Raw genomic sequence first — 14,150 nt, 5'->3', positions numbered from 1 at the left:
TTAAAGGCTATTAACATAGGACAGGGAGGCCTGGTGTGCTGCGATTCATGAGGTCGCAAAGAGTCAGACATGACTGAGCAACTGAACTGAACTGAACATAATAATCAAAACGTCCAGGACAAACTACCTGCAATACAAAGAAGTAGAAAATGTCTACTAGCATGGGAAAGTCGATGAAAAGATGCCGACAGCAAGACGCTGGAATGATCTAAAGACCTTTAAGCAGCTGTTACAAAAATACCCCAAGGAGAAAATGGGGAGTTAATGTTTAATGGGTATGGAGTTTTAATTCAGAAAGAAGAAAAAGTTCTGGTGATGGGCGAGTGGTGACAGTTATACAACAATGCAAGTATACATAATGCCCTGAACTGTATAGTTAAACTTGGTTAAAGTGGTAAATCTAATGTATGCTTTACCACAATTTTAAAAAAATATTCCATGGAGTAAGGATAAAGATTTTAGCTTTCTTTAACTTTTCATAATAGAATATCTCAAATGGAAATTTTAGAAGTGGAACATATAATAACTGATATTAAAAACTCAATGGAGGGCTTACCTGTTGGTCCAGTGGTTAAGAATCCACCTGCCAATGCAGGGAACATGGGTTTGATCCCTAGTCTGGGAGGATCCCACATGCTGCGGAGCAACTAAGTTTGTGAGCCACAGTTTTTGAGCCTGTGCTCTAAAGCTGCTGTTGCTGCTGCTAAGTTGCTTCAGTCATGTCCGACTCTGTGTGACCCCATAGATGGCAGCCCACCAGGCTCCCCTGTCCCTGGGATTCTCCAGGCAAGAACACTGGAGTGAGTTGCCATTTCCTTCTCCAATGCGTGAAAGTGAAAAGTGAAAGTAAAAGTGAATTCGCTCAGTCGTGTTCACCTCAGCGACCCCACGGCTCTAAAGCTAGGGAGCTGCAACTACTGAGCCCTTAAGCTGCAACTACTGAGGCCTGCCAGCCTAGAGCCTGAGCTCCACAGCAAGAGAAGTCAGAGTAGCCAACACTCTATGCAACTATAGAAAGCCCACATGCAGAAATAAAGACCAACCACAGCCAAAAATAAAATTAGTTAATTAAATCAATCTTTTTTTAAAAAAAGCTCAGTGGATAGGCTAAACAGTAGAATGGAGATAGCACAATCTGTGAACTTGAGGACAGATCAATAGAAATTACGCAATCTGAACAACAGAAAAAAATAAGCATGGTCCATGAGACCTATGGTGCAGTATCAAAAGGTCAGCATAGCGGAAGGATGGGAGAAGGAGTACGGCGCAGGAATGTTTACAGCACTTCATTTATAATCCACTCCCCAACTGGAAATCACCCTTCCTCGGATAAATCAGTAAAGAAACTGTGGTATATCCTCACAAAGCTCAGCAATGCAAAGCAACGAGCTATTTGATGCAAATAGGCTTCCCGGCTGGTTCAGTGATAAAGAATCTGCCTGCTAACGCAGGAGACACAGGTTCAGTCCTTGGGATGGGAAGAGCCCCAAGAGAAGGAAATGGCAACCCACTCCAATATTTTTGCCTGGGAAATTCCACAGACAGAGGACCCTAGCTGACCATGGTCTACAGGGTTGCAAGAGAGTTGGACATGGCTTATTAACTAAACAACAACCTGTAATCCTAGATGACTCTCAGGGACATTATTGTGGGCGAAAGAAGCCAGTTTCAGAGGTTGTACTGCATGACGGCATTTGTGACATTCTCAAAGTCAAAACAATGGCGATAGATCAGTGGTTACCGCAGGTTAAGAGTGGGGAGAGTATCTCACTACAAACGGAAACTGGAGGGCTTTTTGAGAGGTGATGGAACTGTTCTGTATCCTGTTTGTGGTGGTGGTTACGCAAATGTGCACGTGTTAAAATTCATAGAACTATAAACCAAAAAAAAAAAATTTTACCATATGTTAATTAAAACAAAACCAAAACCTTGTGGTAGTCAGTCTCAAGGTGGCCTACGGAGATCCTCACCTCCTTGTATTTATGGCCTGTGCAGTCTTATGGAATAGGGTTGGCCCATGGACCAATAAAAATGGTAGAGGGGACAGTGAATGAGTTCTGAAGCTAAGTCATAAAAGATGCTGCAGCTTCTGTCTAGGCCTCTTGAATCATTCTCTCTGAGGAAAGCAAGCCACAACGCTGTGAAGACAGCCAAGCCAGCCTGTGGAGAGGAGCTGAGCCACCAACAGCCAACCCCAACTTGCCAGTCATGGGAGTGGGTCATATAAGAGATGGACCCTCCGACCACAGGCAAGCCTTCAGGCGAATGCAGCCCTGACCAATATCTTCTTGCAACCTTACAAGAGATCAGAATTGAACTGCTCAGCCAGGTTGCTCCCAAATTGTTGACCCACAAAGAAACTGAGAGAGAATATATGATTACTGATGCTTGAAAAGACTATATTTTGGGTTACTTGTTACGTTGTTGTTCAGTAGCTCAGTTGTGTCTGACTCTTTGCAATTCCATGGACTGTAGCACGCCAAGCTTCCCTGTTCTTTACCATCTCCTGGAGCTTGCTTAAACTCATGACCATTGAATTGGTGATGCCATCCAACCATCTCATCCTCTGGCGTCCCCTTCTCCTCCTGCCCTCAGTCTTTCCTAGCATCAGGGTCTTTTCCAGTGAGTCAGCTCTTCACATCAGGTGGCCAAACAATTCAAGTTTCAGCATCAGTCCTTCCAATGAATATTCAGGATTGATTTTGTAGGATTGACTGGTTTGATCTCCTTGTAGTACAAGGGACTCTCAAGAGTCTTCTCTAACACCACAGTTCAAATGCAGCAATTCTTTGATGCTGAGCCTTCTTTATGGTCCAACTCTCACATTCGTACACGACTCCTGGAAAAACCACAGCTTTGATGAGACGGACTTTTGCTGGCAAAGTGATGTCTCTGCTTTTTAATATGCTGTCTAGGTTTGTCATAGTTTTTCTTCCAAGGAGCACGCGTCTTTTAATTTCATGGCTGCAGTCACCATCCACAATAGGTAATGACAGTCCTGAGATATAGGTCAGATCATGTCTCTCCCCTGCTCAAGACCTCCCAGTGGCTTCTCACATCACTGATGTAAAAGCCAGAGATGAGGCCCACTCAGGTCTGGCCTGTGCCCTCCTCATACCTCACCTACTTCTCCTTCCTGTCCCTCAAACATGCCGGGCTAGCTTCCACTCCAGGACTTCTGTACTTGCTATTCTTTCTACCCGAAATGCCCTTCCCAAGTATGCATACACTCACTCACCCCCTGCAGGTCTCACTCAAATGTCACCTGGACACAAAGGTCTTCTCTGACCACCCCAGCCACCTTCCTTCCCTCTACCCTAGTTCATTCTCCTTCATGGTTTTCACGACCTCCTCACACTTTATGTATGCATTTTTTTTCTTATCTGTTTCTCCCCCATTACAAAGCAAGCTCCGTGAGAGGAAGGACTCAATTTATAATGGTTCAGTGGTTTAATTTGTATTCCCATTTTACAGATGAGAACACTGAGTCCCAGTGATTACACACTAGATTAATATTAAAGACAGTCTGTGCACCCAAGCCTTGGGACACCAAACCTAGTGCCTTTTCTAAAGAATCAACCAATCCAAAGTCCTCATTTTCTAGTTCAATAGGAGACAAGAGTTCAGAAAGGGCTGGGAGGACTTCCCTGGTAGTCCAGTGGCTAAGATTCCATGCTTCCAATGCAGGGGGCCTGAGTTCCTCATGCAAGGAACTAGATCCCACATGCTGCAACTAAGAGTTTACATGCTGCATCTCAAGATTCCATGTGCCTCAACTAAGACCTGGCATGGCCAAATATATATATATATATATTTTTTTTTTTTTTTTTAAGAGAGAGGGCCAGGGATTTTCCTGTCACTAAGAGACAGTTCACTGTACCCTCCCCTTGTATACCACTGACCTAATATGGGCAGGAGTGGGGTCTCTCCCATTGGCCCATCTCCCCAGTTGGCTGAGAGCTCAGCTCTTGTTCATTCACCAGCAATGGTTGGGAGAAGATGGTCTCCCAGTGAGCTAACACAGCACTGAAACACAAAGGACAGAAGTCAAGAAATTTTCCAGCAGGAGGTGCCTGGTGAGGCTTCTGGAGCCCCAGTAAAGTTTAACCCCCATATCTGGAGCCCTTGCAATAGTTCCAAAACATATTCGTGCCCTTTAGCATCTCTCTGGCAGCCACATGTCAGCTGCTGGTTCAGAAACCAAGCCTTAGAAAGATAGTTTTGCAATCTTGTGAAATAATACTATTATCATCAAGCATCGACGATGTGCCAGGTTCTCTGGTAACAGCCGTTCTTTACATTCTCACAATGACCCTATAAGTTAGGATGAAATTATATCGCGTATGGGCTCAACAAATTAGGGCAGAAATAATAAATTTTGCCTTTATACTTTGGGACTTGACTTTAAAGGAAGCTGAGACTCAACTGAAGACATTATTTCCATTTGACAGATGTAAACACTGAGTCTCAGATAGGCCAATAACTTGAATGAGTCACACAGCAGTTAGTGGCTGATTTGGGGTTCAAACCCAAATCTCCTGGACTGTGTAGAGTCATCGTAATATACCACCAGGACAGAAATCAAAGTGTCTGGACCCAAGATAAGTGGCTTCTCCCTAAGCCACATCAAAAACCAATGAAGCCAGACAGTGTAGGGAACAGGCACCATGCCAGGGAGGATGAATTGGCACAAGCTCTTTGGAGGGCAATGTGGTCATGCCAATCAAAATGACAAATGTGCACTCTCTTTTGACCTGTCAATGCCACTCTAGAAACACATGTGGGAAATGGCACCTGTTCCATGGTTTACATTGCGGCCTCGTTTGTGATGCCTCAAAAAGGTTAAATGCCTCTTCCCCTGAGAGCTCCATTGGTCCTATGCTGAGGGTCTTCAGGGCTTCGTATAAAGATAAGGCTGAGGGACTTCCCAGGTGGTCCAGTGGCTAAGACTCCTTGCTCCCAGCGCAGGGGGCCTGGGTTCAATCCCAGGTCAGGCAACCAGATTCCACATGCCACAACTAGGAGCCCACGTCACAGCTAAAGATCCTGAATGCCTCAGCTAAGACCCGACACAGCCAAATGAATAAAGAGAGAAAGAATTTTTTTTTTTTTAAATGAAGCTGGCTGTTCATGTACCATTAGCTACAATGGCGCTATTAGATTTTTTTTTAAAGGTAAAGTGAGTGAGGGTTTCCTAACCTTGATCTTCATAATTCACAACACATCATTTACTTAATATTTTTCTCTAAATCAAATCATTTTTTGTAACCTAAGTAAGTTACTTATAAGGAAACGTTAAATCACATCTGTAATTGAAAACATGCAAATGCAAAGTATCCCCAAAATAAATATACTCAAAGCAAAACAGGGTTACTAAATTCTGGCTAGCTAATGTCTGACTCCCAGTCTGCCCTGTTAGCAGGATGGATTAGCAGGTGGTAGAGTAGTTAACAACTGCCACTAAACTGAGACTTTCTCTTTGACATTGTTAACAGGACTGAGAAATTGCTGAAAAGAATCCTTTCCTTCTGCTAGTGCCCTGGACCTCCTAAACGATCTTATATTCTGTTAACAGAGGGGAAATAGCCCCACTCTGCAGAGGATGAATGTGCGACGTTTTTTTTTTTAGAGGTGGATCTTCAAAGAGGGATGGGGTGTCCTCCTAGGCTTCCCTCTTCCCACTGGGGTGGGCTGAGTCACCGCGTGCAGGGAAGGAGGGAGTTTATAGGAAATGCCTTTTGTTCCTTCCCTTCCTGCTCTTTACCTGGTTGGGCTTGGCGTCCTGGGCTGATGATCCATAAAGGATTAGCTGTAAAAACAAAACAAACCTGCTTTTCCTTAAATAATGTTATTTCAAGGCAAAGGTCCCAACCTTGAAATAAACAGGGTTTCAAGTAAGAATCTGAATTAATTCTGACAACATAATCCAGACAGCAAGATTTGCCTTCAGGTTTTTTTCTGTTAACCCCACGAAGGACAAAGAGAAAACTGAGGAAAAGGATCTTTACTTCCGAGCCAGGGAAGGATTATTGTTTATTATCATCATTAAGCTTCTTTGAAGTGAACAGAACATGGAAATGAAAGCTCAGCTTTCTTTTACCCTCTATCCCATTTCTCCTTCCTGTCCATTCTCCTCCATGCTTTTGGAGGGTCTGTGATGTATCAGGACAGCATTTCCCAGCTTTGGTTCCTTTGAACACAAGTTTCTCCATTTCTGCCTAATCCACAACCCTCTCTACCGGTAGTTACTTAATTTTCAAAAAGTGTAACTCTCATTGTTTTGCTTACGTAAGTTTGGCTCCATCCTAAAACAATGAACCTAAAACAATGAACTCCGTTAAATCAAGGACTGTATATAATATTTCCCCCAGTGCAAAATAAAGAGAAAAAAGTCAATGTTACAACACAAACTGAGCATGACGGGGTCCTCTCAGAGCCACACCACTGACTATGCTTGGTGGAATTTTCAAGGCATGCCAAGCCTCAGGGAAGGCCCTCCGTAAGTGCTTGCTGGCTGGCTGACCACAGTGAATCACCCCCACGACCTTCTGACCAGTGGTGTTCGTTTTAGCTCCTAGAGAGCTTGTTAAAAAATCCCTGGGCTGCATCTACAGAGATTCTGATTCAGCAGGTCCAGAGCGGGGCCTAGGCGTCTATAGTTCAAACAAGTTGCCCCAGGGGATGTCGACACCAGACGTCCAAGGAATACAATTTAAGTAAGTCTTGGGTTACTGGGCATCAAAATCACTTGAAGGTGCATCTTAAGATGCAGATTCCTGGGCACTACACACCAGACATTCTGATTCCTCAGGCCTAGGTGGGTCCCTGGAATCTGCCATATTAACCAGCTCTCTCCAAGGATCCTCCGGAGACCACCATTAGCATCTGGAACTCAGAGGTGAGTGACCCACATCAGGTCACTCTGCAAGTCAGGGAGAACTTCTTCTCCTTGTTGCTTGGGCCACAGACCTCAGAGCATTCTAGACTTCCTCTTCCCTCCTAATTCCACTGCAGTGTGTCAACAAACCCTGCTGGCTCTTCCTTCAAAACATATTTCAGATTTTCTTCAAAAGTCTCCAGTATGTGGACTTGGGAATGAGACAGTAAATGAAACAAAACTGGTGAAATGCTGAGGGTTGTTGAAACTGAAAGTTCACTTTATTACAATTTTTATGTATATTTGAATTTTTTCCAAAAGGCAGCTTTATTTTCTTAATTTTATTTTTTGGCCACATCATGTAGCTTACAGGATTTTAGTTCCCCAATCAGAGATTGAACCCCAGGTCTTCAGCAGTGAGACAGTAAAGTCTTAACTAATGGACTGCCAGGGAATTCCCAAAAAGTAGCTTTTAAGTCTTGATCTAACAAATCCACTTCTAGGAATTTATCTTAATAAAAACGTGAGATAACAGAAAAAAAAAAAACAACTTACAAATAAAAATATTTTCCAAATAATAATAGTAAAAAACTGGTACTAAGTTCTCATAATAAAACAACAATAAACTATGAGACATAATAAACTATGGGATACCCAGTGGAATTTTCTATTGTTAAAAACACTTATTCAGACCATGTACCAATATGGAAAACATGATATACTATTAAGTAAAAAAAAAAAAAACAAGACATTAAATTGTATATACTGCATGATTAAAACTACGTAAAGATTTACATTTTTTAAAAAACGTTGACACTTTAAAATCATTTTATACATCCAGAGTCTGACCAGTTTCCACCACAATCAATGCCATGACCTCTGCCTGAGCCCAGTTGCTTCTCTTGCGGGCATCCCTGTGACACCTCTATCTCGGTCTCCCTGCTTCTACTCTTCCTCCTTCCCATCTCCTCTCCACATGGCAGCCTACGAAAAGGTAAATCAGACCATGACTCTCCTTAGTTCAGACCCCACAAGGCTTCCCACGTGTGTCCAAATAAAAGCCAAGGCTTGATCTTAACTAGGCTGTAGGACGGGTCATGTCACCTGTTCTCATCTACTCTGCTCCCTGCCTCACGTCTGCCACTCCAGTCACATTGACCTTGCTAGTTTTCATTCCAGCTTCAGGACCTTTGCACTTGCTGTTGCGCTGCCTCCAAAACGCTGAACGAGCATGGCCCCCTCCACAGCAGCTCTTTAGAGAGGCCTTCCCCGAGCTCATCTAAACCAGCACTGCTCCCCCTCTGCACCCACCATGCCTTTTTAGTTTTCTTATAGCACTTCACACCTCCCACAATACTTCTGCTTATTATGCCTTCTATTTATTAGAATGCAAATTCCTTGAGAATAAAGAATTTATGTCTGATCCTCTGAAATCCCTAGTACCCAGCACAGAGCCTGGCAACTGGTCAATAAACACCTGTTGAATGAAAGCATGTTGAATTAAGTAACCACCCAAGAAAACTCTAAGTTTCATGCAGGCTTTCTCTTTCCTGGGGGATCCTCCCTCTCTGAAAGCTCCTGGCAGTGGCAGACGCATGGCTGGAGCCCACTGGGGACAAAAGGAGGCTGACCATTTCTCCATTCAAGGTCTCCACGGTGCACACACAGAGTAAATCAGGTCTTGTGAACTGGAGGAGCAGAGCAGGCTGGCTAACAGCATTGGCCTTTGGAGATCAAATCTGGGCTGACCACTACCGGTTGTGTGGCCCTGAGGAAACTGAGAATTTTCCAAGTGTTAATCCTGCCTTGTGCAGAGAGTAAGTTTCTACTTCCCAGGGCTAAGGTAGAGGTTAAACCAGGGAACATCCATAAAACACTTAGCAAGCAGTGGCCGGTAGAGAGGAGGCATGTGACCAGAGGCAGTCACACTAACCAACAGTCACGTATGGGCCTTTGTCTCCTTCAAGTTTACAATGGGCCCTTATACTCCCTTTATCTGACTGGGGCCATTCAACAACCCCATCGTCGGTTTTATCACCATTTTATAGGTGGGGAAACTGGGTCAAAGGAATAAAGTGCTTGCCTACAAAACACACCGAATCGGACTACAGCTCCAGCGCCCTCACCTCCAGAAACACGAGCTATTATGACTGCCGGTGCTCATCAAGAGGATTTGGGCAGCTTATTTGAACCCCAGACTCTCAAGTGTGTGCAGCAAATGACATCAGTCAGAGAGCCACACCTTACCAACCGCCCAATGGAGGCAGGGGCTCGCTCCCATGTCCCTCAGTGAGGCTCATGAACAAGTTTGAGCAGATAAACTATCTCTGAATCCACCCCAGGATTTAAAATATTTTCCCCAGAGGGGAAATACAAATGCCCTTTCTGTATTAAGAGTTTGATGGCAGCTCTAAGCAGCAAATGCCATCTTTGCTGTTTGAGATCCTTGTCGCCCTTCAGCCTCTGATCCAGTATGCCCTGAAAAAAAGGCGTCTCTTCCCAAAGGCTACCCACAGGACACAGCTGTGGAGTTCTGGGACTGGCTTTCATCAGAGTCTCCCCCACTTTCCCAGGATTGAAGGCCAAGGGAGGTCACATGGTGGGGAAGTAATCGGCAGGTAACAGACATGAATTTTAGAACCAGCCAAGAGAACTGTAAGCTTCAGGTGGGTTTTCTGTTTCTTGCGGGATTCTCCCTCCCTGAAGGGTCCTGGCAGTGGCAAACCCATGAGTAGAGCCCAGTGGGGACAAAAGGTGGCTGACCATTTCTCCATCTGAGGCCTCCATGGCACATACAAAGAGTAAACCAGGTCTTGTGAACTGGAGGAGTAGAGCAGGCTGGCTATCAGCACTGGCCCTTTGGAGGTCAAATCTGGATTGACCACTGCTGGCTGTGTGACCCTGAGGAAACTGAGAATTTCCTCAAGACCAAAAAATCACAGAGTCTCGGGGGGTCATGGATTTTTACCACTACAGCATTTGAGAGACAAAGAAACTCACAACCGTAACACCTTAGGTCTCATGGGCTTGACTGAGACTTCATTGGATGGGATGGAGCAGACAACCCCAGGAATGCAATGCGATGGCTCCTGGGTACTGAGGATCTTCCATCTGGTCAGGGGCTTAGTGACCACTCCCCTGTGAGGATACAGTCAGAAGGCTCCTGCTACAGGAGGAAGGCTGAGAGGACAGGCCTGGAACCACTTTAATGACAAAGTTCTACAACCAGGCCCTTTGGAACAGGAGATAATAGAGACCTCAAAAGGATCCTACCAGGCCAGCAAGCCCAGGCCCTGGTGATGTGTTATGAGACCCTGATGGTGCCATGTTTGGGGCAAGCCATCAACCGCCAAGAGACTCTGAGAGCAATACCACGACAGCCTGGCTTGATGGAGGGTGCTCCCTGCTGGGAACGAGCTGTGTGAGCAGCACTTGGCCGTCTGCAGCGAACTGACAGCACTGTGGTCGATAACTTCTTTGTGCATAGTGTTTATGACGGAGAAGACTGTGCCCCAAACCCTGGAAATGGCCTAGGAAGTGGGGGCTGACAGTGGCTCAGGCCACGCAGTGGGGATAAGCCTGAGGGCCACTTTGGGGGGTCATGTGGAAAAGCAGTCAATACACCCACCCACCCCTAGCCTTATCCACATTCTGTTAAGGTCACTTTAGGTACCTACGTTAATGAACTTCACTGATTTTTTTTTAAGATAAGGGATAATTCTAGGGGAGTCATGATCTTGTATCAAAAGTATAAAAATCTCTTTTTCTATATATAAAATCTCTCTGAAGAGAATTGAGCATCTCAGCCTCCTCAGAGCAGGGCAGACCAAAAGACAGAGCTTGGATTACTTTGCTGGTGTGAGAAATTCCCAGGAGAAGCAATAGGGAGCATATGAGAAAGGGAGATGTCTGGCCACTAGGAGCTTGGAAGTCCTGTGTCCTGGGAGATTGACTGTCTTCCTCTTCCAGGAAGTTCCTGGTACTTTTCTCTGGTCTCTGATCCTTGGGGAATCAACCGTGGGAGCACCTCTGGCTGCCAGGCCTGGCTGGAGGGAACAGCTCAGACTGGTGGTGTGCTCCAGCTAGGATCAGAACTCATCCCGCAGCTGAGGGGGCCTGTCCATGCCAAAGAAGGAGGATGGTCTCCCATGGAGGTCCCGCTCCCGCTTTACGAAGGCAGTGAATGAGGAGACACAGTTGCCAATAAAGTGGTCAGCTTGGCCGAGGATGTACAGGTCGATCTGGGCCACCTCAGGCTTCAGACTCACCACCTTCACCTGCAGGAGGAAGGGCAGGGCGTTTTAGCCAGGGTTCAGGACAAAGTGGCCGGATCCGCCAAGGCCTGCAGCCACCCCTCACCTTCTTTCTCCGTGCTGAAGTCACAGACATAGAAGGAGGCACACAAAGCGTTAACACGCAGGGTTGGGGTGCCTGAGAGAAGTGCTGCCTAGCAGATGGTGACCCTAACCCTCAGCTCCACACACACACCACTCATTCACACTCTGTCTTTGCTCATTGGTGTCTTCTGCCAGGAATGCCTATCCCCATCCAGCGCAGTCCTGACCATACTCTCAAGGCTCAGTTCAAGGTCTGACTTTTGCATAAAGCCCTCGCCTCAGGGTCTTGGCTTCTCCAACCAAACCACAATCTGACCAAAGAGCACCCCACCCAACTGGTTCTGCTGCCTGGATGCCTCTGAGACTAAAGTCCTGTCCAATCTATCCCTGAGATATTCCTCAAAGGTGAACCTTTCTCCTGATGGACTACCACTCCCCGGCTGGTCACCATAATCTTCCTTTCTACTGGTCTGCTTACCAAAGGAAAAGTGAAAGTGAAAGCTGCTCGGTCATGTCCAACTCTTCGGGATCTCATGAACTATACAGTCCACAGAATTCTCCAGGCCACAATACTAGAGTGGGTAGCCTTTCCCTTCTCTTGGGGATCTTCCCAACCCAGGAATCAAACCCAGGTCTCCTGCATTGCAGGCGGATTCTTTACCAGCTGAGCCACAAGGGAAGGCCCTGGAGTGGGTAGCCTATCCCTTCTCCAGCGAATCTTCCTGACACAGGAATCGAACCAGGGTCTCATGCATTGCAGGTAGATTCTTTACCAAGTGAGCTTTCAGGGAAGCCCAGATATCATAGGAAAGCAGCCAAAAAAACACTTTCACAGATTTCCCTACTCCCTTATTCCTCCCTCCCTCTATCCCCAGCTGAGCACCCTTAACTCAGGACTGCGATGGATGGGGATAGGCATTCCTGGCAGAAGACACCAATGAGCAAAGACAGAGTGTGAATGAGTGGTGTGTGTGCGCCCTACTGCTCTGCAGATAAAGACTACAGATCTTGAATGTGGCCAAAGGCCTGCTCAGCTGCCTTTCCACCTTGAGCTCCAGCCACTTCACACCAGGCTCCCTTCTACCTCAGGATCTTTACACATGCTCCTCCCCCTGTTGGGGGTGCTTGTCTCTTTGTCTGATTAACTCCTATTTAACTCTCATTCTGCAGCTCAAGTCTCATCTCCTTAGGGAAGCCCTCCTTGGCCCCCTCAGTCTAGTCCAGGCTCCTCTGCCCTGCACTTGCACAGAACCACGTTCCTTCACTTTGTGGCACACATCTCCTTCATGTGTAGCTTTCACTCAGCGATTCTCTGGTTAACGCCCATTTCCTGTACCTGGCTGGGGCTGTGTTGGTTTGCTGGTCACTTCTGACAGGGGTCTGTCTCAATATGCATCTGGGGACTGGACAAGTGAGTGAATGAGCCCCCATACCCAAGCCTGGCCCTCTCCTGTGGGATACCTTATAATTCTCTGCAAGTCTCTTTTCCTGAGTTTAGACTGTGAGCCCTGGAGGGCAGCACCACATCTTATTTATCAGTATCCTCGGCTCAGCACTGCCCCAGCTTAACGGATGAGCAAGGATTAGTTCAGGAGAGAGGGTAGGCCGAGTCCGTGAAAGGAGGTGAGGAGTGGAGAAGGGCAAGAACAGTGGCACAGGAACAGGAAATAGAAATGGCAAGAGGCTCAAGGTGTAGCAAGTATACCAACTCTAAAAACTCAGAAAAAACTCCCTGGGACTCTCCGAGTCCTTCCATTTAGTACAGAGGTAGGGGGTGTGGGCAGAGCTGGGGCTGAAAGTGCTTTGCTGTCACACAGAGATTTCTGATGTAACAAAAATCATCATCTTGCTATTCAGATGGTAGCAGAAAAATAATACCAGCTTAATCATGGCCAAAATCCCCTGAACAATTCCACCCACGCCCTGAAACTTAACCGCTCTGTGTCATGCCCACTAAAATTAGCCCTGAGACCTCCTGGGTAAATTCCATCCTTTTTTGGGACTTTGGTTTCCTCAGTTTTAAAATGCAGAGGTTGGGTCGGAGGTGCTCCAAGGTCTCCGGCTCTGATATTCTTCTATAAAGTGGGTGGGTGGGGACCAGAATGCTGTGACTTGGCACTTCCTCTACAAGGCATTTCCTCAACAAGCCCGTAAAAGAGGGAAAGGGAGCCCCTCGACATACAGCCAAGGGCGCCCGCTGTTAGAAAGCGGGTGTCTGTCTTTCAAGGTCTGCACAAGCATTCAGGGGCTTTACGCACTCCAAAGTCTTACTGAATGTTCACTATTAACTCCACCGTTTTACCAATACATAACTACTCATTACCTGTTCTTCACTTACACAGTACCAAGCGCATTCTACTATTTACTCATATGTCAAACCCCTACTATTCACCCCTTCCTTAAGCATTTATGAAACACAAAGAGCCTTTCCTGTATTCATCAACCACCTACTTCTACTATCGATGACAGCTAACTTTATCGACAACTTATTTTGTACCGGACCAGTTTTAGCTTCTTCTTATTTGATCTTCAAAATTACCCCACGGGATAGAACTACTCTCAGTCCCATTTTACTGATGAGGAAACAGAAGCACAGAGAGATGAAGTAACTTGTGCAAGGCTGCACAGGGAGGAGAGCCCAAGACCCTACGCTCCACAGTCCATGCTCTTCATCCCTCTGTGGCATTGGACCGCCCCCACCCGCTCTGTCCCCCAGGGCCCACTCAATATCCTTAATCACCAAACATTTACCAAGAGCCTACCATGTGTCAGGCACTGTCCTAGCCACTGGTGAGGGCAAGGCGGGGTCTCAGCCCTGCTGCTACTGCTAAGTCGCTTCAGTCATGTCCAACTCTGTGTGACCCCATAGATGGCAGCCCACCAGGCTCCCCCATCCCTGGGATTCTCTAGGCAAGAATACTGGAGTGGGTTGCCGT

The 14,150-nt window shown here is 46.3% G+C and overlaps 1 protein-coding gene across 3 annotated transcripts in view; it reads right to left on the bottom strand.

Moving 5' to 3' along the window:
* Positions 1 to 14,150, bottom strand: part of POFUT1 (protein O-fucosyltransferase 1) — a 39,952-nt gene that overhangs the window by 8,378 nt on the left and 17,424 nt on the right. The window contains exon 7 of one of the 3 annotated variants that reach the window (XM_069548308.1): positions 7,137 to 11,154. The exons of the other annotated variants lie outside the window; for them this stretch is intronic. Coding sequence (XP_069404409.1) covers positions 10,966 to 11,154 — 189 coding nt within the window. The 3' untranslated portion in view covers positions 7,137 to 10,965. Of the gene's footprint in view, positions 1 to 7,136; positions 11,155 to 14,150 lie in introns of those variants that run through there. 3 annotated transcript variants of the gene reach the window in all.

Source organism: Ovis canadensis, chromosome 13 (genome assembly GCF_042477335.2).
Source record: "Ovis canadensis isolate MfBH-ARS-UI-01 breed Bighorn chromosome 13, ARS-UI_OviCan_v2, whole genome shotgun sequence".
NCBI classification, from domain to species: domain Eukaryota; kingdom Metazoa; phylum Chordata; class Mammalia; order Artiodactyla; family Bovidae; genus Ovis; species Ovis canadensis.
Note: the sequence above shows the minus strand (reverse complement) of the source record. Positions and strands in the feature narration are given on the sequence as shown.